Source organism: Pleurodeles waltl, chromosome 4_1, assembly GCF_031143425.1.
Source record: "Pleurodeles waltl isolate 20211129_DDA chromosome 4_1, aPleWal1.hap1.20221129, whole genome shotgun sequence".
In the NCBI taxonomy this organism is placed as follows: Eukaryota; Metazoa; Chordata; class Amphibia; order Caudata; family Salamandridae; genus Pleurodeles; species Pleurodeles waltl.
In genome coordinates, this window is record NC_090442.1 from 1,003,873,687 (window position 1) to 1,003,899,107 (window position 25,421).

Here is a 25,421-nt window from a genome sequence, read left to right on the forward strand (position 1 = left end):
TGAACAGGTAGGTTGTGTTGCTTTTTTCAACTTTCCTTTATTGTGGTTTTATTGATGAAAAAACGAATGAAATTCAACACATGACTTGAACAGCAGCATAAGATTAAGAGCTGTACCATTTCGTTCCCATATATCATCCTTGTATTCATTCCCCAACAGGGGGAAAAAGAGAACATGGAAAAAATAACTTTCACGTCACTCATTCGTTATGAATGAACTATTATGGTGGATGAAGGGTGTCATTTCCAGTCGGGGATCTTGTGGCTAATGGGAGTGTAGGGGGGAGGTTTCTGTATGAGGGGCAGTATCTCGAGAAAGGTGTCCTCCTGGGGGAATTAATGTATTCCTTTGTTAATGTGGGAGCAGTTCACATTTGCGATGAGTATGCCTGTTTGCGGTAGAGGTAAGTGTACAGAAGTCGTGGTCAACAGGGATTCTTATATCAAGCATTGAAATTCAGCGGTATTACTGACACTGAATAAATTAAAGAGGAGGATGACTGTGGACCTCCTTTGGGAATTGTGCATCAGTGCAATGTTCAAGGGGGGGTCTATCGTCTGACTTGTCTTCAACCTTTTCTAAATACCTTTGCCAGGCTAGTGGATTGGCACTAGGTACATTACCTGAGTTGTAGAACCGTAAGGCGTATTGATCAGCCATTATGCTTGTCCATAGGTCCCTGAGCCATGTTTGAATTGGGGATGGGAGTTGTTGAGGATTTCCAGCACATGGTAATTGTTCATTTAGCGAATACCATTCCTAGATCAATGAATTTGTTGATCAGTTTGAGAGCAGCTTTGCGGGCGTGAGTCCCAATAAGCAGTGCCCAAGATCCGATGAGATGTTGGTGCCCACTGTATCTGTGATGAATCGTGTTACCTCATCCCAACATCTCTTTATTAGCGGTCAATCCCAAGTCATATGAATGAAGTTTGCAGCGGGTGTGTGCCAGCAGGAACAATTGTCTGACATTCCAGGATACATCTTCCACAATCCTTCTGGGTGAGGTATGTATGATGTAAGAAGTTGAATTGTGTGTATTTGAATCTAGAGTTTATGGAAATCAGTTTAAGAATCTCCAGTCATTGCCTCCATTGTTGTAGGTTGTGTTTCTTTACTTGATCCTCAGTTGAGTGGGGAACTAGGGCTAAAGCTCCTCTTTTCAACACTCCCCTTTTCAAGTCCAGTATCTTTTGTCTCCTGTATATAATTAAAGGACCAATGTAATTGGAAAGGCAAAATCAGATGGCATTTGTAATTGCAACTCTTAGGATCAGATTTCTCAAGGTTTTGCATAACCCTGTGTCACACAAGAGGGGGACAAGGGGGATTCAAAAGGGAAGTTTATCAAGCCATGCAAAGCCACCTTGCGTGGCCCTGCATGGCTTGATAAATCCAGTGCTATCGCAAGGCATCACAAATCGCTGCATTGCGTTACTCTGCAGCAGGGAGGTGCTCCATGGGTGTGTGTATTCTCACACACCCACCCATGGATTTTGGCATATTCCAAGATTTACAATTATTGGTAGACCTGGGAATGCGTCAAAATGCTACGCCTCCCCAGTTGAGGAGTTATTTCCTCGTTCTATGTGTGCTGAATTCTATGGCACACACAGAAAGAGAAGAGTGCCTCGCAGGATTATTTTTGTGCAAGAAGGTGTGCCTTCGTGCACAAAAACAATCCTGCCTACAATGCAGGCACCCTTTTAACATGACACAAGGGTGCCTGCATTTGTGCCAGGCAGCCAAAGTCTGCCAGCTCTAGGAAAGGACAGGAGTGCACTGCATAATGGTAAATACAGAGCATCCCTGCCCTTTCTCTTTCAGACAGTGCAGCAAGGTGCCTTGCTGCATAGAGTCACATGAAAACTCGATAAATATGGGCCTTACTTTGTAGCTATTACCTGTAACTTTGTCCCCCCAAACATAATGTCACAAAGGGTCAGCAAGAAGGCGTGAGGTTTTCTCATCACCTTTCTGTGCAATTTTTGTTGTTATCTAGGTCACACTAAAGATACTCAAATATACCCTTGGGCCACAATAATACATCAGCCTGGTTTTTATCTTTATTCTTTTCAATATGCTGTCCAGTTAGGGTGGTAGAGCAGCATGGAGGACAATCCTCAGCAGGATTCATTTATTTTGATGTTTTGAGGAAACACCGCTTTAGGTCAGCATGAAGATCACATTGAGACTTCCCCACGCCAAGTCTTGATTTGGACTCCCCATGTATTCACTACAAAACAACTCATGCAGTGTCATCATAGTACCACTGTCTATCATAAGTAAGGCAGTTCATTCAAGCTCCTAGTGGTTGCCTCAGTTGTATGTCACCCTATTGGAAAGCCTCTGTCTGCCTCCAGCATCCCACCGAGCCATGTGCATTTTTTTAGGCCATGGGGTCAGTGGCTTAAACAACTCACAGATAACTCCTACCAATAATCTTGCCTATTGCAGCGTGAGGTTCCACCCTCATCACAGTCAGCCTGATGAAGATAATCACTGATCACCCGACTGCATCCACACCGAGGACCTCATGCTCCCATTAGGTAGGATCCCAATCATCTTTCATTTCAGAGGCAAAGAGGGCTACCAATCTCCACTCCATTAAAGCCCCACCCCCCCCCCAATATTAAAATTTGACCAGTGTAGTTTATAATTCTGACTTTGAGAGCTGTAGACTCCAGCCTTTGGTTTATGTTTGGATAATACTAATTAAAAAGCAACAGGTCCATGCCACTTATTTTCATATCCGCAAATAGAAATATTTTATAAGGGGCCTAAATCCATGCATTTGTTATCAAGTTAGCTCAGTGAGAACCTTTGTTAGACTTGTGTTACTCAACCCATTATGCAAGAATCACAAATAGATATGGCCACTCTCACTGGAGTCATTCAGTGGAATGACGAGAATGCAATATATTGTGGCACAGACACAAAGCATTTTGAGTGGTCAGTAAGCAGGAGAAAATCCAAAAACCTCATAAGATCAGTACAGTTGCACAATGTAGCATATTGAAAGGACTGGTCTTTTTATGTATTTGTTTCTTTTTGTCTAAAAAACAGATGTCACTCACCCCAACATTAGGCAAGAAAAAATGATGTACCTGAGTTAATGAAGTAGCGAAATGATGCGGGACCAGAATCCCTGTCGATGCAAGACAACTTAAAGCTCTGAATGTTGGTTCCAATTGCTTGAGTCACTGGGACGGATAAGGAATACGAATTCGGCACGCAAATGGGTTTTTCATCATTGGCTTCAAGAATATTTACAGTGACCTTTGAATAAGACAGAATTAGAGACACAAGGCATTGTTTGGGGCACAGTAAAGTGGTGGAAACTACAGAGATATTTTAGACATGGTTATAGAAAACTTAAAAAAACAAAAATGAAAAAGAAGCAGCAATTGGTAACACTAGCACATTTTATAAAGCACATGCAGCCTAATTTCAAATGCTGTAGCAAATGGTTGTAATTAACATGTTACTTACCTTTAGTAATGCTGTTTCCTGAGTATACTCCATCCAACCACAAATTCCTCACCTTTATAATATTCCCAAGGCACCAGACTGAAACTGGAAACCTTCCATAGCAGCACTCCTGGGCACCGCTAGGTTGTGCCATGCAGCTCAGTGTTGGCTTTGTTCTGCCCTGGAAGTGGCAGAGCAGAGCCCAATTCAAGTGCCACCCTTGCACATTGGCATGAGTTTCTTGCTTGAGTCTTTCAGCACCCTCGGACACAGAACACAAAGCGATAGGAGTGCGCATGACTCTAATTTGAGTTCTTGCTTGGTTGTAAGAAAAGGCCACTCCACAGAACAGGGGGTGGAATGGCAGTGAGGAATCTACCATTAAATTGAATATCCCCAGAAAGAGAATTACAAAAGGTATGTAACTTTTCCTACTGATGGATTTTTCCAACCACAAACTCCTCCCCTTTAGAATAGATACCAAAGCAGTACCTGACAAAGGTGGTGTGTCTATGGACTGGGCTCAAACTAGAAACATGTGGTGGAGTGCATTAGTGAAATTCCCTTCCCATTAGACCTGGCTGTCAAGGCAATACTGCTTCATGAACATGTGCACTGATGACCATGCTGCAGCCTGGCAGATGTCAAAGAAAGGCACTACATGTGGCAACACAGAGGTGGCAGCCCTGGCCCTCAGTCCTTCTGGAGGCTAATGTATTTTGGTCAATGTATAGTAGATCTTAATGCAGAGGACTATTCACATGAACAGAGCCCTTTTCTGTCTTTCCTTTTTTTGCCACAGAGAGTCCTTCAAAAAGCAGAATATCAACCTGATGGTCTTTGGTGCGATCAATGTAAAAGCTAAGAGCTCTTTTGGGTCTCATTCCTCTTTTGAGAGGTGATGTGGAGAAAGAACATCAGAAAAGTGATGGATTACCCAAGGTGAAAAGGAGCCATGACTACCAATAAGATGCAGTCCTATTTGTCTAAGAAAAAGGTTGTGTAGGGCGGATGCAAAATGAGAGCCTGGAGCTCACTCAGGCGATGAGCGAAAGTGATTGCAATAAGGAAAACAGTCTTTAGGGTCAGAAGGCAGAAATGTGCAGCTGTGCATCAGTTCAAATGGAGTACATGTGAAAAATGTATACAAAGATATCCAAACACTCAAATAGTAATCCAAATGTAATTGTAAGTCCATGGAATAAGGATCCATAGATGATAAGTCCAATCAATTGAGTTTTATTGAAATGTGGAACATTTTGTGCACCAAACTGCATATATCATCACAAAAACAGTTGACAGGTTTCATCACCATCTGTGACTTTTTCAAGGCTAGAAGTATATAAAAGTACAAAAAGCAGTAACGGATTTCGAAACGTTGATTCACAGTAAAGTTATGAAGAGAACTACTAAAACTCATCAAGGAAAAATCATATGTGTCTGAGCCTGTACAATTGGTGTTTCCAGGAGTTATTGGATAGACTAGGTAAGCTGAACGATGGGCAAGCTCAGGACTGCCGTCCAAGTGCACACAGTCCCGGATAACACAAGATAGTTCAATAATGAGACCCTGATAAGTCTCACTCTGTCTCTCAAAACAGCCAAAGTCGTGTGGCGTCCAAAGTATAGGTGAAAAATTTCAGTACCAAATGAAGGTCCCACAGTGGCATCACAAATGGTTTGCGAGTAAACATATGGGTCAAACCTTTAGGAAAACTCTTCGTAATAGGTAATTTAAACAAGGATGGTTGGTCCAGTCAACGCAGAAAGGCCAAAGAGGCTGACTCCAAGGCAGCAATAGTGCTGACTGCAAGACCTTGTTGTGCCAAAGACAAAACAAATAAGAAAATATTCCAAAGTTCGGCTTGTAAAAAATCTGTCTTGTGAATGCCACAATAGGGCCACAATTTTAGCTCAGGGTAAATAAACTTTGTGGTTGGGTCCCTAACAGCCAGGATCCCATAAAGAACTTTGAGTAGCATAGCAAATGCATTCAACTGCTTCTGCTTAATCTCCACCTATGGAGGTGTGGAGTGCGCAGGTTTGGGTGGAGAACCCTGCCCTTCTGCTGTGACAGAAAATCTTGCTGAAGTGGTAGTCTGAATAGAGGGTAGTTGCTCATAACAATAAGTTTTGGGTGCCACACTCTTATGGCCCAATCCAGAGACACTATGATGACTAGCACCTGGTTGTTCCTGGGCTTCTTCAAAGCGCTGGGCAGTAGAAGGAGAAGTGGAAAGGCATACAGAAGACCCCAGTTCCAGTCCAGCTGAAATTAATTTCCTATTGAAAGCCTATGTGGGAACGCCAGTGAACAAAGGTTTGGACACGGTGTGTTCTCAATGGTGCAGACACCATTCATCATCCACCAGGTACTGCTGGCTAAGCTAATTCAGCCTGGTGTTCAATGATCCAACCAGGTTGCTCACAAGCAGAGAAAGATCCTGAAATTCCAAACACTTCCAAAAGGTGCAGAACCTCCTGGCACAGGACCCAGTATCCCACTCCATCTTGCTTGTTACAGTACTACAATGCAGTTTTGTTATCTTTGAGAACCTGCACCAGTCTCTCCTTGATGAATGGCAAGAAGGCCTAGAGCGCCAGACGAAGGGCCCACAAATCCAACAGATTGATATGGAGTTTACATTTGAGACCAGAGTTCTCTGATCGCCACCTCTTCCACATGACCTCCCCAACCCATCAGTGATGCATCAATCACCACCTCCAACTCGGGGTGAGGAGTGGAGACGGCCCTGCCGCTGGCTAGATTGTGGTTGAGCCGCCACCACTGCAGATCTTGGGCAATCATCTATGAAACATGGATGGCATCAGGCAGGTTTCCTTGTTCTTCAGCCCTCTGAAGCTTCTGATTCCATTGCAAAGACCATATATGCCTCCTGGCACAGCCAACAAGCAGGATCCATGTGGCCAACAGGTCAAGAAGCCTCAAAGCTTTTATCATTGAGATCCAGGACCGAGCTTGAAATCATAACCTGAATTTCCTGGACTCTTTGCAACAGAGGAAAGGCCTTGAAGAACACCATGTCCAAGACCACTCCTATAAAAGGAAGTCTCTGTAAAGGTGAGACTTAAACTCATTGATAGAGAACCCCACCAATGTCAGGAGGCTTACTGTTTTCTGGAGGTGGTCAATGACTGACTGTGCTGAGGAGGTAGGGGAAAACTTGTATTCCGAATCTATGAAGATGGGCTGTGACCTCCACCATCTTTTTCATGAACAAATGAGGGGCACTGGTAAGGCTGAATTTGAAAACAGCAAACTGAAAATACCCTTGGCCAACCTATGATGGACTGCGGGATGGGTAAATGAAAATATGTGTTATGGAGGTCCATGACGACCATCCAGTCACCCAGATCCAGGGCAGACCAAACCTGGGCCAGCATGATCATTTTGAATTTGTCCCTCTGTAGTAAGGCATTCAGGGATTAAAGTCTTAAAAAGGCAGAAGGTTATACCTATTTTTGACAAGAGGAAATAACAAGAGTAACAGCCTGTCCTTATTTCTGAGTTCAGAACCTTCTTGATGGCCCCTTTGGAAACTAGAGCTTGCATCTCTTGCAGTAAGATAGCCAGGTGCTCCTCCGAGAGCAACTCTGATGTGGGAGGAAGCTGAGATGGGTCAGAAAGAAACAGAAGGACATAGCTCTGCTGAGTGATCTGGATGACCCATCTGGCGGATGTGATAGATTGCCATCATGAGAGAAAGCTTTTGATCCTGCCTCCCACTGGGTGGTTGTTCACTGCTAAGGGCAAACTAAACTGTTTAAAGGCTGATACTGCATGGGAAGAGGACCGGGAAGATCAATGCTCCCAGTGACCTGTGCATTGCCTGCTAGATCTTCATTCCTGGCCATGAAAGAACTAGGCTGATGGCAGTGGGAGGGGTCTGGCCCAACCTGTTCATCAACCCTCTGTACGAGCTGCAGAAAGTCTGAAACTGATGAGGGAAGTGCCTGGCAGGGGCTGAGAGTTCCTACGAACACCCAGTGGGCCAACTTTCCTTCAAGTGTTTTAAGGCAGAATCAGCTCTTTTGCCCAACAGGTGGGAACTTTTGAAAGGCATGCCCATAAGGAATGCATACACATCTCCTGAATCCCTCTGGATTGCATCCATGCATGGTGACGGAACACCACATTAAAGTTGACACCTCTCCCCAAGCAATCAGTAGTATCCAAGCCGGCATGAATGACATATTTGGCCACATCCTGATCATCTTGAATGGTTTGAGTGAAGAATGCCCTATATTCTTCCTGGACCACTGACAGAATCTTGTTGGCCATGTGCCAGAAGGCATGCGTAAATTGATCTAGTAAGCAAACCATGTTGACAGACCACACAGCTATGCTGTTTGAAGAGAATATTTGTTATTGGACACCTCTATCTGTTTCAACTCCATTTGTTTGGGGAGGGGCAGGGGACAGTGTGGGGAGTTAATTAGGATTTACCTTTGGATGCTTGGACCACCAAACTCTCAGTAGTAGAATGCTGTGTAAGAAAATCCCAGTCCTCACGAGCTGGTCTGTGGCATCTGTCCAGCTACCTGTTCACTAATGGGGAAGATCAAGGCTTAGACCAAGTGCCCATTACCAAGCTGCCTGGTGTCAATACGAAGAGGTGCATGTTTTCTGGGTAGATTAAAGACGATGTCAGTAGCAAAAATATTGACCTGGTCAAAAGGGGAGTCTTTGTTTTAACAACTGCCTATTCATAGGTTTTTGCAATAATGCAATTTGCTTAAGATTAACGCATTTCTTAATATCTGCCTTTAATGTGCGCTGATAACTAATCCTGGCTATCTTCTGTACCCACTATCTTGCTGCATTCACCGTTCTCAACTGGAAAATTTAAGATCGTTGGCAGGCTTAAAAATCATTCTGATTTCCTGGCTGGTGACTAGGGCGTTACTGTACCAGACAGGAAGAAGATGGGCTCAGATGAAACCATTTAAGTTAGTGGTGGCTGGTGACATTTGAAAGTGGTGGGGTGTAAAAGTTGGGTATGACTTTTATGCCACGAGCAAACCAAAGGAGCTTAAAGGACAAATGAAGGGCCTGGGGTAGGTCCTCCTCCTGAGAAAAAATTGAGAAAAGATTGGCAAATGGTGCATTTTAAAGCAAATGAATTTAGTGAGAAAGCAAGGTTTATAAAGCAGTGGGGACGTATAGTCTTGAAATATTAAATACATTAATAACTGTCCCATATCCTACTGCATTAATCTGTTCAACAGTTACTGTAATGTACAAATTGTAGAGCTCACCAACTTCAGACCATTTAAAGTGTGTGCTAGCTCAGTGTCGTACACTGCATGTGGCCTTAACTTTGAAATAAAATGCTCGAACCAGTGGTAGGGAAGCACCTGCAGCTGCTGACGGCAATCAGTCCTATAGAAATATGTGCAGTCAGGCCTTTAAGTGGGATCAAAAAAGTGGGGGCTCTCTAAACGGGAGCCTGTAAAATACATTTCTATGATTCCCATATTAGACCATTGGAGTGCTGGGAGTGCCATTGAAAACAATGGAGTGCTCTGGGCCTCTAATGGCTAGTAGAAGCCCAGAGCTCCACCATTCTGATGTTTTCTTTCATAGCTGTTGCTGAGAACAAAGGCCTCACAGAGCCCGAGGGGATTTCAGTCCCCTTGGGTTCCACGAGGTCTTTGTTTTATTTATTAGAACATTCTGTCCTCTAGTGGCAGAATGTTCTAAGAGCCTTATAGCCCTTTGTAGCTGGGCTATACCGGCATTAAAATCCCGCTCACTTGTTAAGGGACTTCGCCTTCACCTTCGGCTTGGGCTTTTAAAGCTGGAGTGGGCCTTTGATGGCTGGTATAGCCCATTATGGCCGGCTATAAGGCTATAGTGTGCCTCCAGACCGATATTTTGGTTTCTCTTTCAGATGTTATTCCATTCTAAAACCTGTCAGTAGTATTAGCTTTGTTAATGGTTGTAAGCTGTTTAAGATAAATGAGTAACAACAATATTGATTTGTTATTAATTATTAACACTGGACATTTATCAATTATAAAATTGTGAGACTGTGAGCTAAATATCATTGAGGCCTCTGGAAGGAGTATTGGCCTTCAGTTATATGTTAGATATGTACGCCCTTTTTCTCTACACATCTTGTCCATCTGCACATCTTTAACCTCCTCTCTTTCCTCTTTAGCACCCTCTTTTCCCCCTATCCAGAATGCACTTCCTCGCATCTCCCTCAGCTCAGCACCCCCAAACATACACTGCACTCACTCACAGTTAAGCACTTCATTTCCTTTTGCTTTTGCCTTGAACATATTCTGACATCTGTGTGTACACACTTCACACACATTTACCCAGAATTTCATTTGCAACTGGAATACATGCCCATTGTTTTGTGTGCTTTGCAAAGAGGTCAACCCACTGACAGGCACTTTGCTTTGCCTTCAGTCTCTGTGCCAGAGCTCTCAATCAAACCCCTTCATAACCACCTGGCGTGACTCAAAGTATGCACTATACAAGAGTAAAAAGATGCACGAAAAAAATATAGGAGCACACCATTGATGAAATAGCTAACACTCCTGGGGAATGCAAGATTAAGTAAAACGTGAAATATGAGAGGAACTAAATTGCTGACATGCATTACCTTAACATTTTTAACAATCATTGTAAATCAATGAAGGGCTTTACAAAGGTAAGCCCTGCGTCCTGTGTCACAGTGCAGAAAGTAGATTTACTGCTTGCTTCTGTCCCTTGCTTCAGAGAGAGGCGGGGCAAGCAGCCTGGGACAGACAGTCCCGTCTCAAATACATCGATTTGTTTAGAGATACCATTGTATCTCAAAATAAATCTTTTTTTTTTTTTTTAGGTAAATGTGTAGGAATTTCAGAGGGGTGAATCCCCAGATCCCTAATGGAGAAGCCACCCCTGATTACTGTGTTGTGCCAGTAATGCCAAGAGCGCCAAGTGTTGCAAGAAGGTTGAGGTGGACGAGATAATCAACTTTCACTGAAAGGTTAACTATAATTAGGCTAAAGTATGGCCAGTTGTGGGTGGGTGAGGTCTGTTTCCGTGTAGTGGATAGATCACTGACAGAATATTGGTAACAGAAAAATCATGTGGATAGAATATTGTGTAAAAAATATCGAGGACCAATATCCTAAGCAGGAATGTGCACATAGATAAGTATAGATTTATTATTCTTAACTCCATATCTATGTACCATGAAGATCTATATATCATCTTCATGTATATATAACGTATAGAGATATGGAGTTATGTACAGTAAAACTTTGTGTACCTATTGAAACTTACCTACAAAATATTTTTGTCCTCGCTATTCTTGACACAATAGTTACTCCGCGCAATATGTTTTTTCTGATATTTTGTTTAAATACCAGAGTGAAGTGCTTGGAAACCATCCTTAAGTTGGTAAAGTATGTTGTGACAGGTAAGCAAGATGCTAAAACACAGGATGTTCTGTAGTCTCAGAGAAAAATGGTAGATCGGAAACAGGGAGATAGTTGCAGGGGAGAGAAGGGTTAGCAGCACGTTTTTTTTTAGTAGAGGTAGAATAACAGCATCATTGAACATGATGCTAAACACTTGGTAGTTTTTTTTACTGACATTTCAACTGCACAGGTCAAAATGTGGACAAGACTGATCCATGGTCTTGCATACAGACATGGTTTCAGCTTGAGTAGATGGGGCGAGGGAGATGCGATCAGCAGTGGGCAGGTGTAGGAGTAGCAGTGTATGACAGGAAAGGTATGACGGGAGGGTCAATATATGACTGGGGTAAAGCAGCAACATTAAGAAGGTAGCTAGGAGGTTGGAGCTGTTAAAGGAGGAAAAGAAAGCAAAGTATCCGGAAGGAGGGACCATTGAATTGTGGGGGGGCACAGCGAGTAGGGAGTTCAAGTAGCTAGGCATTGGAGGGGAGAGCATGGGGAGGTGATTAAATTTTGAATCATTCACATAGTAGTTATCCTGAAAACCTGGCATGGATCCGACTATCATGGGTCACTGTTGAACTTCAGTTCATAAGCATCATTGAGTGCTGTTGTGAAGTGATTTGGGAAATTGCTACTAGTTAATAAGAAGCTGAAGCCCTTTAGGGTTTCCTCTGCTTACGATGATGGGAGCACATACGCATCATCAAGATAGAATGGTAGCATTATCTGTTTTTCTCACTGGGGAGTAGTCTTTGGGGGTGAATGTGTGTGAAGGGTAGTGATAGTCAAAAGTAGCGAGTAATATAGATACAAGGAAGTAGTGCTGACACAGGGTAATTGTAAATCAGGTCAGAGAAAGCTGGGGCAGAAATAGTTTAGTTCTTTCTTCAGGTGATAGGACATTTGTTAAAGGGTTGTGTGCAGTCATGCATCATATAGCATAGTTGGATACAGTTGGTCTAGTGTAGGAAAGTAGTGGGATATTGAATCAAATGTTAGCATTAGGTCAAAGGTGTTCTATTCTTATTTAAAGCAATGCTGCTAATTTTAATATTTGTGTGGCAAGTCATGCAAAGAAGTAATTCAAATTATAGTAAAACTGCGAGCTGGCATGGAAGGACTATCCTTCACACAACACGAAAAAAACGAAATCAAAGGGATCTACCACCTGAAGAGTACACAAGTGACATCTGCCCAGAGGTGTCTGAGATGGGAAACTTCAAGTAGGTCTATGATGGAGCAGGCTTATTACATCATAGACAGCTTTAAGGCAGAAGTAAATACTGCATCAAATTGGAGTGGAGGAGAGAGATCTCATTTTACTGCCCTTCTTAGTCTCCTTTGCTACCTGCTCCATGTGCCATCCACTTTTAGTGTGGCTGGTATCCTATGGTGCTTAAGCTGGTGGTGAAGCATATATTTCACCCTAACTAAAAGTAGGAATAGCAGGAGACGGTACTTCTACCACTTGTAGTGGAAGATAAAAGGTCTGATTTTGAGTTCAGTAGACAGGTTACTCTGTCATAAATGTGATGGATATCACGTCTGGTGTATTGCAATTGCATTATAGCTAATACATCTTGTAATAGGGCAGAAGTGATGTCTGTCACATTTGTGATGGAGTGACCCATCCGCTGAACTCTAAATCAGGCCCATAGAGACGCTATTTAGTGGAAACAATCATCGGCTTATTGATATACTTAACATAAAGGGACATTGGCATGAAGAGACCTTTTATAATTTCCAACACTGTGATTGAGAAATTTAGTATGTTAGGAGTGATTGGACTGATGCATGAATAAGCAATTGATCTATAAGTGAATGTGGTAGTGAGTAGGAGAGTAAGCAAGTGATGGATTTGGGTAGGTGAATGTGTGCATGGATGACTGAGTGGCTGGCTGCAGTAAGCACATAAATAGTACATGAGTGAGGTGACGGAGCAAGTGCATGCCTGATTTAGTACTGAGCCAGTAAGTGATTGTGTACGTGTTGGTCCCTCATTGAGTAAGTTAGTGAATGTGTAGTTGGATGAGTGACACAGAGGGTGTGTGTGCGTATGTACGTAAGTGGACCCCTAACTGAGTGAGACAGTGAGCAAGAGGGTAGGTTTGTGGGAGAATGAGAAGGTGGGAGGGGTATATAATTAAGCAAGGCCCCATAGTAATAGTTCCTATGTCTTTTTGCTTTTCATATAAGTTACCACACATCATTAGGACACATATAGATGTTTTACTTTTTCCTTTGAAAATAAAAGGGGACCGTTTTCTACTCACAGTTGCTGTTGACACTTTGGAATCGGGGTCAGCCACTTGGACCAGGAGGACATACTTTGGGGTGGTCTCGTAGTCTGCATATGTAATGAGCTGTATATTCCCAGTGCTTGGATCTATCCAAAAGATGTTATTTGAGCCCAGTGTACTGCCTCCAAACTCGATAGAGTATGTGATTCCAATGAAGGGGTAATCCTTGTCTGTCGCATACACCTGTCCGACCTTTGAGTTTGCTATCAAAGAACACATTCATATTCATCACTTGTTTGAAAGACCATGAAATGGGAAATAATGCATCTAGTTTAAATACAACTATTGATATTTCTTTATATGAGCAAGCTCTAGTGCTGTCCACTATGAGCACTCAACAGTGCACTTTCCACAGGCCTTGGTTTTCTGTTGTGACATGATCTGCTCATGATTGTAAGCTCCATGAGGTATGCACACAAGCCCACAATCCTCCAACACCTCTACATTTGAAGACATCTCATTTTGTATTGAACTCTCAAGTGATTTGATGACCTCACACACTAAGAGCTCCCTGAGTTCTTGTTTCTGCTGAATTGAATGCAAATACATGACCTCTCTGCAACATTACTTTTGTATTGTACCCCTCTTCTCTTAATTGCTACAGTTGATGCATATACATATTTTGATTGGTTTACCTCTTCAATCTACTTTACAAATTGCACAATAATGGGGGTTCTTTCCTTTTCCGAAGGGCCCCATTGAGTCGGACTCTACATGATCATATGAGAATTTTTGGATGCTTTGATTTTAGAGCCAGGACTTCTAATAAAGACGTTTCTACAAAATGGCATCTGCAGCACCACAGCAGATGAGTCTGCATTAGAGAGATGCTACAAAGGCCTAGCTCATAAATGATTCACCCAGTGTAGGGTTAAATAATTTTCTCATTACCATGTCCTGTATCGTAAACAATCATGAACAATAAGAATTTCAGCATGTTCCTTTGTTTGATGATGTCTACATGGGTTCTGAGACATATTAGTGACACCATTCACCTGATGGCTACTTTAAAGGAGCATCTCAATGACCATTGATGGGTCATCCCAACTGCTCAACCCACTGGCATTGGCATTGATCCTTCCTATACTTTGATGATCTCTACATGAGCTTTGAGGCCTATTGTGACAGAGTTCACTAGGTAGCCCCAATTAAGGAGCATCTCCATGACTATTGGTAGGCACCTCCACCTCTTAAATCCTGTGTGCCAATAAAAGCATTGGATCAATTGCTCCCTTACTATTGTGCAGGAGTTCAATCCTTGCCTCATCCTCAGATCTCCCACCCTATTTCTGAGTTCTATTATTCACCGCCATCTATTGCTCCATAACCAAGTTTTTGCTATTGAAAGACATACCTACATGCATGTGTATGTTGTATCTCTAATCAGAAGAAAACTGTTGCCTTGAGCAGATCAAATATACACAAGTGCATTAATTTGTGTAAAGAGACCCACACCACACTGACATAAAAAACAGCAAGTGGAAGAGAAAGAAAAAGGGAGAGAAGGAGGGCATGTGAGCAACAGTAAAAAGGAGAGAAGGAGTAGCGCCCAAGTTTAGGCCCATGAATTGCTAGTTGAGGACTAATATCCGCTATGGAAACAATTGATGGTTTGGTAGGTGTCGATGTAAAACACTAACACAGTTGAATGCATTGGGAGACATCCCTGTTAGTCATGTCAAACTATCAGGGTCCCTGGTTGGATAAGAGGAGCAGGGTGTCTATATGATGGCGTTTTGTAAAGAGTAAATATATATGTGGTGGCATCATGGCACTGCAGAACGTTAGTAACTGTCAACTACTAAACGGCTGGTAGTGTGAACTGATAAAAGGGGAACACCATGATTATAAAGGCTCCGAAACTTTAACAGGTTGGGTTCCTTACATAGTGACAGAGGTAAACAGTTACACTGAACCTCCCATTCTAACCATGCTAACCTCACGTAATGGGCAGGGCAGTGCTTTTTCAAATGCTCTTACAGCAGGTTATAGTTCTGATTTTTAATCAATTAGTGTGCCAGACAATGATTTGCAAAATAAACCGCTATTGAATTGGCAGCCAGTGTAGTTAAGCCAAAGTGAGACATACATGATTATGTCTCCCCAAGTCAACAACCAATCTGGGTGCAGGGGTCTGTGTAAACTGCAGTCTGTGCAATGCCTTTTGGACAAACCCAAGTAAGGTGTGTTGCAATATCCTGCTTGGGAAGAAATGAAAGCTTTCAAAGTAAAGCTCATCGGTCATATGTACTAAGGGCCATATTTATACTTTTTGATGCAAAACTGCGCTAACGCAGTTTTGTGTGAAAAAAATTAGCGCCGGCTAACGCCATTCTGAAGCGCCATGCGGGCGCCGTATTTATTCAATGACGTTAGCCGGCGTTAGCCGCCGGCGCTGCCTGGTGTGCGTGGAAAAAACCAATGTACACCAGGCAGCGCCGGCGTAGGGGGATATGGAGCTTGGGCGCCAAAAAATGGGGCAAGTCAGGCTGAGGCAAATTTTTCGCCTCAACCCGATGTGCGCCATTTTTTTCGACTCCCAACCCCCATAGAAATGACTCCTGTCTTAGCAAAGACAGGAGTCATGCCCCCTTGCCCAATGGCCATGCCCAGGGGACTTCTGTCCCCTGGGCATGGTCATTGAGCATAGTGGCATGTAGGGGGGCACAAATCAGGCCCCCCTATGCCACAAAAAAATAAAATAAAATGACTTACCTGAACTTACCTTAATGTCCCTGGGATGGGTCCCTCCAGCCTTGGGTGTCCTCCTGGGGTGTGCAAGGGTGACAGGGGGTGTTCCTGGGGGCATGGGAGTGCACCTCTGGGCTCCTTCAGAGCCCACAGGTCCCTTAACGCCTGCCTTTTCCAGGCGCTAAAAAACGGCGCAAAAGCGGCCGCACGTCATTTTTTTTGACCCGCCCACTCCCGGGCGTGAATTTTGCCCGGGAGTGTAAATACGGCGCACATGCCTCGGAGTCAATTTTTTAGACGGGAACGCCTACCTTGCATCTCATTAACGCAAAGTAGGTGTCCACGCTAAAAAATGACGCAAACTCCATGGACTTTGGCGCTAGACGCGTCTAACGCCAAAGTATAAATATGGAGTTAGTTTTGCGTCGGAATTGCGTCAAACAAAACGACGCAATTCCGGCGCAAACGGAGTATAAATATGCCCCTCAGTTTTTTTGTCAGTTGCAGACCCTCTGATTCAGTAAATCAGGAGAGCTGAAGAGTAAAGAGCTTTTTTAAATGTATGATACAAATTTTGTGATTCTAAATCGCAAAGTGTGGTGAGAAATGGTTAACCATTTGGTATGTGAAAGGGCCCTTCCAAGTAAAGAACTGGTACTCTATGTATCTATGCTTTGTGACCCAAACATTTGGTGTTACCGTCTCCAAAGTTGGGATAGTTACTCATGTGTGACCTCTTCACTTTTATGAATTGTAGTGGCAGCTTCAGGCAGAATGCAAAGTGGTCCAGGGGACCACTGCCAACTCTCAATGAAGTTTTCTAAAACTATTTTTTTAAGAAGACTTGTTTACTTTAAGGAAATCAGGCTGCTTTAAAACAAATAGGTTTTCAGTTTAGACAACTACAAGCGTGGTGGTCTGCTGTCCCTTGAAGGCCATCATCTCTATATTTACAGCTAACTGGACAGAGTCACAATTTGTGACCTGCCTCTTAAATCTTCAGGAGGCAAGTCATTCTGCAAACCCCTCTGAATAGTTATTTAACCAACTGACCTAATAATACACTACTCTGTTTGCAAAATAATTTTCTGATCCCAAATAGTCAGTATGCAAATCACAACTGCTTTTGCGACCACAGTGTTAGCACATATGGCACTGTGTGAGAATAAGAAAAGAAGCAAAGACAAAGGGCCTGATTTATATTTTGGCTGACGGGGTTAATTCATCACAAATGTGATTGATATCCCATCTGCCTTATTACGATGCCATTATATCCTATGGAAATCGTAATACGGCGGACGGAATATCCATTACGTTTGTGACCGAGTATTTCATCTGCCAAGATTATAATCCAACCCAGATTTTGGAGTTAGAAGGAGCACAAACTTGTGACTGCACAGACTTGATCATGTGTATTCAGTTTTAAATCAGTTTTTGACACTGAGATTCTTTACAGAAGCGACAAGGTAGCTGGATCACCTATGGATTGCACTCAGAGTGAAGTGTGAACCAATGAAAGCAGTCTCTCTGTTTTGTTACCATTCAAATTCCGTCAATTATGGCACATCAAAATATCTATTGCATGAGGCAGTTGGGAAAGTTGATGATAGAAACGCTGTGATATTTTGTGATTTTTTACACATACTAGATATCATCGGTATACATAAGAAGTGTTGACAAAAGCCTAAAAATGTGAGCTAGCTTTGAAATATACATATTTAAAATAAGTGGTGATAAGCTGTATCCTTGAAGGATACCACAACCCAGGTGTTGAGGTGATAAGCCACAGGGTAGTAATGCCACTTAGTGAGTTATTAAATTTAAGAAACTCTGAAACCAAGGAAGAGCAGCACCCTGGATGCGAGTTCTAGAATGAATACAATTTGATGATCTATGGTGTCAAATGCCACAGACAGATCCAGGAGCACCAGGGTAACAGAATGACCATAGCTGCAACTACAACCATCTCGGTAAGTATTGCAAGCTGTCAAAATCCTGCCAGCATCAAGTGGAGAATGTTGTTTTTCTCTGGCACGGGATGGGATTGAATATAAATTATAAAAGTACATACATGTTCTCTTGTGTAGTTAGCTGGTTTCTGGTTGTAGTACCTCTCCCATTTTTTGTGCCTGGTTTTTGATGCAACTTTGACTGAAGTGCACTGGGTTCCTGCTATCCAGGTCCCTAGTGCCAGTGTTCCTTCCCCAAAACAAGACACCTTGTCACTTGATCCCCAAGTGGCCATGCCCTTTAGCATCTCTGTAAGTCCCTAGTAAATGGTACCTTGGTACCTAGGGCATGGGTATTGAAGAGGGCACCTAATAGCTGCAGCACAACTTGTGCCACTCAAAGGGACCCAGCACCAACCTAATGCAGAGTGCTATATTAGGCTGTGTAACAAAATGCACCCCAAAGTAAAAACACAACATGGCTAAGGTAGGGTGCATTATATTACATGTGTGGACATATCAGCAAGAGCATATATTCCCCTGCTGTGCCTTTGTTGATTCTTAGACAAAGTAAGTGAACAGGGAAGCCAAACTAAATACATGTGCTCGATATTGGTCAATATCAGTTCCCCAGCTATATGATGGCTTCACTGAAGATAGTGATGTTTGGTATCGAACATCTCATATTAATAAACCCTCACCGATTCCAGTGATGTATTTATTAATACATGCACCCAGAGGGCACCTTAGAGTTTCCACCTGAAAACCAACCAACTGCTTGTGGGCTCACTGACTAGTTCTAGCCAGCCTGACACCAACAGATGAGATTCTGATCCCCAATGGCGAGAGCCTTTGCTCTCTGGATGTCAGAAACAAAGCCTGCTCTGGCAAGGATGTTACACATCCCTTCCAACAGGATGGCCTGCAAATCTGCATTCCAAGGCAGGAGACTTCAAAGAAGCCCACCACCTTTGGTATGCAGATCTGGCTTTTCTCAGAGGAAGATGCTCACCCCATGCTCCAGGGCCCATCTGACACATGGACAGGTGGGAAAACTATTTCTGCAGGAGGCGTGTTGCATTTCCATGCTGGTCACACCCCTAGGGGGACCAGTGTGAAATGAACACAGCTTTAGGAATGCTGCCATCTTCTGTGTGGTGGAATTAGAAATTCTAGGGCAGGGTGATGTCCAAGGGTAAGTAGTCCATTGGCTACCACGCTTAACTCCCCTTAATGCCCTAAATTGAGTATTTAGGGGACTCCCTGATACCACAAAAGTACATATTTGCTGGACAAAAGAAGGAGTGGACATAAAGCCTGCTGAACTAGAGTACAGAGGAGCACAATTGACTTGGCACCAACCCTGCTAACCTGCCTGCTGTACCCGACCCTCAAATGGTCTATCCTTCCACTGCAGCATCCAAGAAATTGAGGGAGCTGCCATTGCTTTGCACATTGCCAAGAAGAACTCCCTTGTAATAGAGGAGCTGCTTCCCTGCATCTGCAGGCAACCCAAGGAAGAACTGTGAGGACCGGGATCTCCAACACTCAACACCAGACATCACCACTGCACCTGAGTCACCAAGCCTGAGCTGAAGTGACCCTAAATTAGCCTAAATGTGTCAATGTGGTTCCCAGGCCCTCCAGAGATGAAGCCAACCTTGAGTCTGCCTACTGTTGACTTCCCAGTGGCATCTGCAGCCTGTTTCGTCAGACTCCCCTTCACCGCGACCACCTCTGGTGATGGAGACACAATGGTCCACTGCACCCCTACACCCGGACGCCCCAGACCAAGGGGAAGAGGACCACTGGTGTCCTTACTTCCCCCAAGCTTGTGAGACCCAAACCCCTTGTTGGTTCAGTCGAACTGGACCCCGAGTCCATGCCTGCAGCCTGTTTCTGTGGGCCTCCCTCTACCATGCCTTGGTGACGGTAAACCTGACAGTCCAAACCACCTCTGCACCCGGACCCCCCGGACCAAGGAGAACATGACCACTGATGTTCTTATGTGCCCAAAGCATCAAAAGACTTGAATCCCCTTGGTGCTTTACCTTGACTGGACTCTCAGTCCTCCCCTGCAGCAACTTTGTGACCGGACCGATCCCCATAAACTTACACAGGGCATCTGACGCTGAACTGCAGCCCTGCACCGAGCCGCCCCAGTGCTACGCAAGGTGACCTGTTAGTGTGTCCTTGGACCTTGCCCCATACTTACCTTATGTCCAGGAAATTGGTCCAGTAAATCTCTGTATTATACCTGTATGCAGTGCTTGTTCTTCCTCCATTTGATAACATTGCCACATCTAGAAAAATGCAATGTGTTAACTTTTGCAAACTCTAAAAATTCATAACTTGAAAAGTACTCACCTGATTCCAGTGATCTTGGTATCTAAATTTAGATAAGAGTACATGCTTTTTTAATAAATTGGTGTTGGATTTCTTTATTGAGTGTGTGTCTCTCTTACTGCCTATGCGTGTGCCTTATATGCTTAGCACTACCCTCTGATATGCCTAATTGCTCCTCCTCACTACCACAAAAGAGAGCATTTGAGATGTCATTTGTGCCTCAGTGATACCTTTGTGGTTTGCCTGGACTCTTTGCACAGTGTACCTCTTTTTGGTCCACTATATAAAGAGTCAGCTTTCCATATATTGACGTCTGTTTGCTGAGACTGGTATTGATTGCTATACAAAATTCAATGGAATCCTGATTCTCTCTTCACTTGATTTCTATTGACAACATATAGATCACAAGCAGCAGCATGATTTCCAAGGATACCCCTTTCAATCTGCTTTTGATGGTGAAGCTGACAGGTGCACTTGGAGGTGGTGTACACAGCCTGGAGGCAAACATTCCTTAAATGGTTACTTTTACAACCCAGCTGCCAAGATGTTGAGCCAGAGACTGTGGAGAGAGGGGCCTGGCATTCAGAGGTGCAGTGGAACCAAAGGCTGACTCACTTATCTGGTTGGCATCATGCTGCTCTGTAAACTCCAACACCAGGCAACAAAGAGGGATATAGAGGAGCCAAAAGAAACATCACTTTGATAGTTCTTCCTAGTATAGCTGATCAAGGTCCATGTTTCGGCTCAAAACTGCCATTAGTGCAGGCCTTAGTGAAACTTCCTTCTTCTTCATTTCATAATTTAGTGACCAATCACCAAGCAGCATTTCCCCACGGATACACGTCAGTCTATTGTACTTTACATGTGCCTGGGGTAGAATGTGTAGAAACGCTGTTTACTGTAAATCTTTATATATACACCAACGTCATATTGTATTCTGTTATGACATAAATCATATTACAACAAGAAATATATAAACCCACAAACAACATACATATTTCTTATGTTCTTGGCCTGGGAACATTAGCTACTGCTGTTGCCTGTTTCTTCTTCTTCTAATATTACAATACAATTTGTATTGAGATTATGTGTACATAGCGGACGAGGTTTGTTAATTAAAATTTTCTACCAAATCTTCTGCATGTTTTCGAAGCAGACCATTGAAATGTTCCTTGGACCACTTGGTATTAATAATTAGGGAACTAATCTCAGCTTGCATGAACACACATAATGCTGTGAAATGCCCTCGTTCAAAAGTTTTAATCTACATCAAGAAGTGGTCATTACTTACGTGGAGAAAGTTCAGAAATGTTAAATGTGTAAGATGTGCTATTGAAGACTGGAGGGTATTCGTTTACAGGCGTCGTTTTCACATAAATGTAGAGAGAATCTGAAATACAAAAGATAGATATTAAAGGTATCTTTTCCGACTCCTTCAAATATAAAAAAACGTATCATAATGATTGGGTGCCTCAATGAACCAATGGCTGTCCAATACTCTATAATTTGGTAAGAGAGCATATGTGGGTATGCTGTGGATTCTTATGTCAGAGGGTCCCTAGGTCTAGTATTGCACTACAGATATGTGGCAGCATGGTCAGCCATCATGTTTTGGTGCAATATCACATGCCGACATTGTTTCTTTGATCGAAGGCCCATTTCCCTTTTATTAAATCATCTGCAATGATCACACTTCTATCTCTGTCTTAGGCCCTTTAATGTCCTGCAGTAGGGTGTTTCTAGGGTGCCTCTTCAATTACTTGGAACTGTAAAGCACTTATTTGTTTGTCTTTTTTAATGTTTATATTAATTTTGCAGTAACATATAAACTTTGCTTAGTTCAACACAACATTATATATCAATCAGTTCCATAAATATATCACAATAATCGATAAAGGATACTAAAACAATCCTTTTAGTATTATTTAAGATGTAGTAGATTCTCAAATTATCATGGGTGCAATCACTACTAATTAAAATTTGATGTACAAATGGAGTTGTCTCCTGCATTAATGAATTACAATGGAATAACAAATGCCCCTGTATCTCTTCCAATTTTTTACATAATCTCTTATCACACTCAAGTCTGTAATGTCAGCAATCCTGTTGACATTAAAACCGTTGGGTTGAAAATAACTGGAGACACACAGCTTATTAATTTGCCCTGGCGGTCTTGTCCCGGCCGGGTGCAGCGGCGAGGTAATGTTATGGACGTGACCACAGGATCGCTCCGTCACTGCCAGACTTTTCATGCCACGGGCAACGCCCTTTTTATTTATATAATAGCCCTGACGACACCAGGGCTGAACCACACTAAAATATAATAAACATGGGTACCACACACACGTGGGGCTTACTCCAAACTTCCACTCAGGCCACCCCCAGCCATGGTAGTGTCTCACTACCAGTTCCGTCACTGGTAAGCGACACTACATTCCTCCAAAAATCAAACGAAGAAAACAACCTAGGAATATATATTTATAAATCACACATCAACGAAATGGTCTCGCAGCTTTGCAGAAGGAGCAGGGTTGCTGCACAAATTGAACTTGGTAGCGTTGGACCTTCCTGGGATAGAGTTCTGGTCGGAGTCTCTGCAGGAGACGTTGTTAGAAACAGGGACCGGCCCTGCATCTTCCAAAACAGGCACACTAGGTTCTATAATAGGAACGTCATCCGGTATGGACCCATCATCATCATCATCATTCAGAACTGGTGAGCCTGGACTTGGAGTATCACCAGCTTGAGAACAGAATTTTTTGAACAGGGAAAAGTTACGGGTGACAACAACAGATCCACGCTGTACTACGATAGAGGATCCTTTTCGATGAATGACAGTCCAAGGAAATGTATAAAAAGGCATTCGAAACTTGCTGCCAGACAACGTTTCTTACAGCAGTACTTTGTCACCAGCTTTTAGGCCAGAACTCACAGCTCACCTTTTCTGACTGACATAGTTGTTGGTGGCAAAACGTCGCTTATAAACTTGGTTTTCATTTAGAGTTGAAGGAACCCAAGACCGGTAATGTGGGATGGAATCAACTATTGCTCGCCCAAAAACTATATGTCCAGGAGCTCGGTTGGTAGTGGAGTGGGGAGTCTGGCGATAGTTGCGTAGAAAAGAATAAATGGCATAGTCACTGGTCTGACCACTCGCATGAGCAATGCGAATGACCTTGTTGAGAGTTCTCATGAAACGTTCCACTTCCCCATTGGCTTGAGGCCACCGGGGCGTGATCCGACGATGTTGAATTCCTGTGTTCTTAAAATATTCAGCCATTTCCAGACTCTGAAAAGGTGGACCATTGTCAGCTTTGATTTCAGCTATCAGACCACGGGTGGCTACAATTTTCTCCATCTGAGAGATTACTACTTCAGCCGTGAGAGACGGTATGATTTCCACCTCAGGGTACTTGGAAAAATCGTCAATTAATGCCATAGCGTGGTGACCATCTGGGAGACTCCCGAAATCAAGAATGAAGGACACCCAATGAGCATCAGGGCTGGGTTCAGTTTCAACCGGAACGGGACGGCTCGACTCTCCAGAGGCTTGACACCACACACATGACCTCACTACTTATTCTACGTGCTCATCAATGAGAGGAAACCACACTTTAGACCTTACGCTGCTCTTTGTCTTGACCATGCCTTGGTGTCCATGGTTGGCTAGTTGCACCACCCTGGCAGTGAGAGACAAAGGGACGACCAACCGGCACCCTCTTAGCAGACAACCATCGCCATCTATTGTAAGTTCGTCTCTAATATTAAACAAACTTCCTAGAACACGCTGAGAGTCAGCTTCGAGAAATGGTAGTTGTCTCTTCACCACATACCATTTGTTGGTTCGGATTGCAGAAAGTGCCTTTTGAAAACACTCATCTTTAGCGGTAGCTTCGACAATCTCACTGACTGAAATAGGCGACGGTCTTGATCGTTCCGATACATACTTCTTCTGTCTCCTGGGCATCCTGCACTTCTTCTTCTGAAGCTGCTTGCGGATGCTTAGACAAATAATCAGCGGGATTTTCAGAACCTGGGCGATACTCCAACCGACACCTGTAGTCCTGTAGTTGGAGCATCCACTTTTCTATACTTGGAGGGGGTTTGGACGCCGTACCATTGAATAACAGCAACAGAGGTTTATGATCAGTTGTTACCACGAAAGGACGCCCATAGACATAAATATGAAAATGTCTGCAACCCCAATGCACGTCGATCGCTTCTTTTTCTATCTGAGAATATCTCTGCTCAGTCTCAGTCAACTACCTAATGGCATAAGCTACAGGGGACCAAATTCCACTACTTTGTACCTGAAACAGCACAGCACCTAGTTCTTTTGGACCCGCATCAACTGCGACCTTGGTCTCTTTTCTGGGGTCAAAATATCTCAGGGTGGTATCACTGGACAAAGCATCTTTAATAGTTTTGAATGCCCTCTGTTCAGCCAAGCCCCAAGACCACGGTTTCGTTAATTTGGTCAGGTTCCTGAGTGGCTGGGTGAGATTTGACAAATCCTTGATGAATCTCCCGCAGTAGTTAACCATTCTCAGAAAACATCTGACCTCTGTTATGCATGTGGACGGAGGTGCACTTTTTATCTCATGTACTTTTGCTGGGTCAGGAGTGGTGCCATCTGCCGAGAATATGTATCCAAAAAACTGTATTTTGTTTTTCAAAAACTCACACTTCTGACGATGCAGTGTCAAACCTGAATCTTGGATCCTCTGCAAAACACTCCTGAGACTAGAATGATGTTCTGCGACAGTAGGCGCGTGTATGAGAATGTCATCGCTGACATTGAGGGTCCCTGGAAGATCCATTATCAGTTCATGGATCACATTTTGAAACACTTCAGCGGCACTGGAGATCCCAAAATTTAGACGTTTGTACCTCCTTAAACCAACATGGGTGGAGAAAGTCGTGATGTACCGGGACTCCTTTGACAGAACCAATTGATGGTACCCTGACCGCAGATCAAGTTTTGAGAACCAGCACAACCCACTAAGTTCACCAATGATGTCATCAATCGTGGGAGTTAGGTGTCGTTCGCGTTTAATGGCAATGTCAGGGAGTCTCATATCCACACAGATGCAAACTTTGTCAGGCTGCTTGGGTTTCCGGGCTACTACAATAGGAGAGACCCATGGTGTGGGCCCTGTCACTTTCTTGATACTGTCTACTTTCTCCAGGTGATCTAGTTCCTTTTCCACTTGGGGTC

At 43.4% G+C, this 25,421-nt stretch overlaps 1 protein-coding gene across 1 annotated transcript in view; it reads right to left on the minus strand.

Moving 5' to 3' along the window:
* CDHR3 (cadherin related family member 3) overlaps window positions 1-25,421 on the minus strand; it is a 288,891-nt gene that overhangs the window by 74,435 nt on the left and 189,035 nt on the right. Inside the window, exons 11-13 of the mRNA XM_069227573.1 lie at window positions 21,495-21,593; window positions 13,191-13,420; window positions 3,108-3,279 (exon numbers count right to left, since the gene is read on the minus strand). Of these exons, the coding sequence (XP_069083674.1) occupies window positions 3,108-3,279; window positions 13,191-13,420; window positions 21,495-21,593 (501 nt within the window). The remainder of the gene's footprint in view (window positions 1-3,107; window positions 3,280-13,190; window positions 13,421-21,494; window positions 21,594-25,421) is intronic.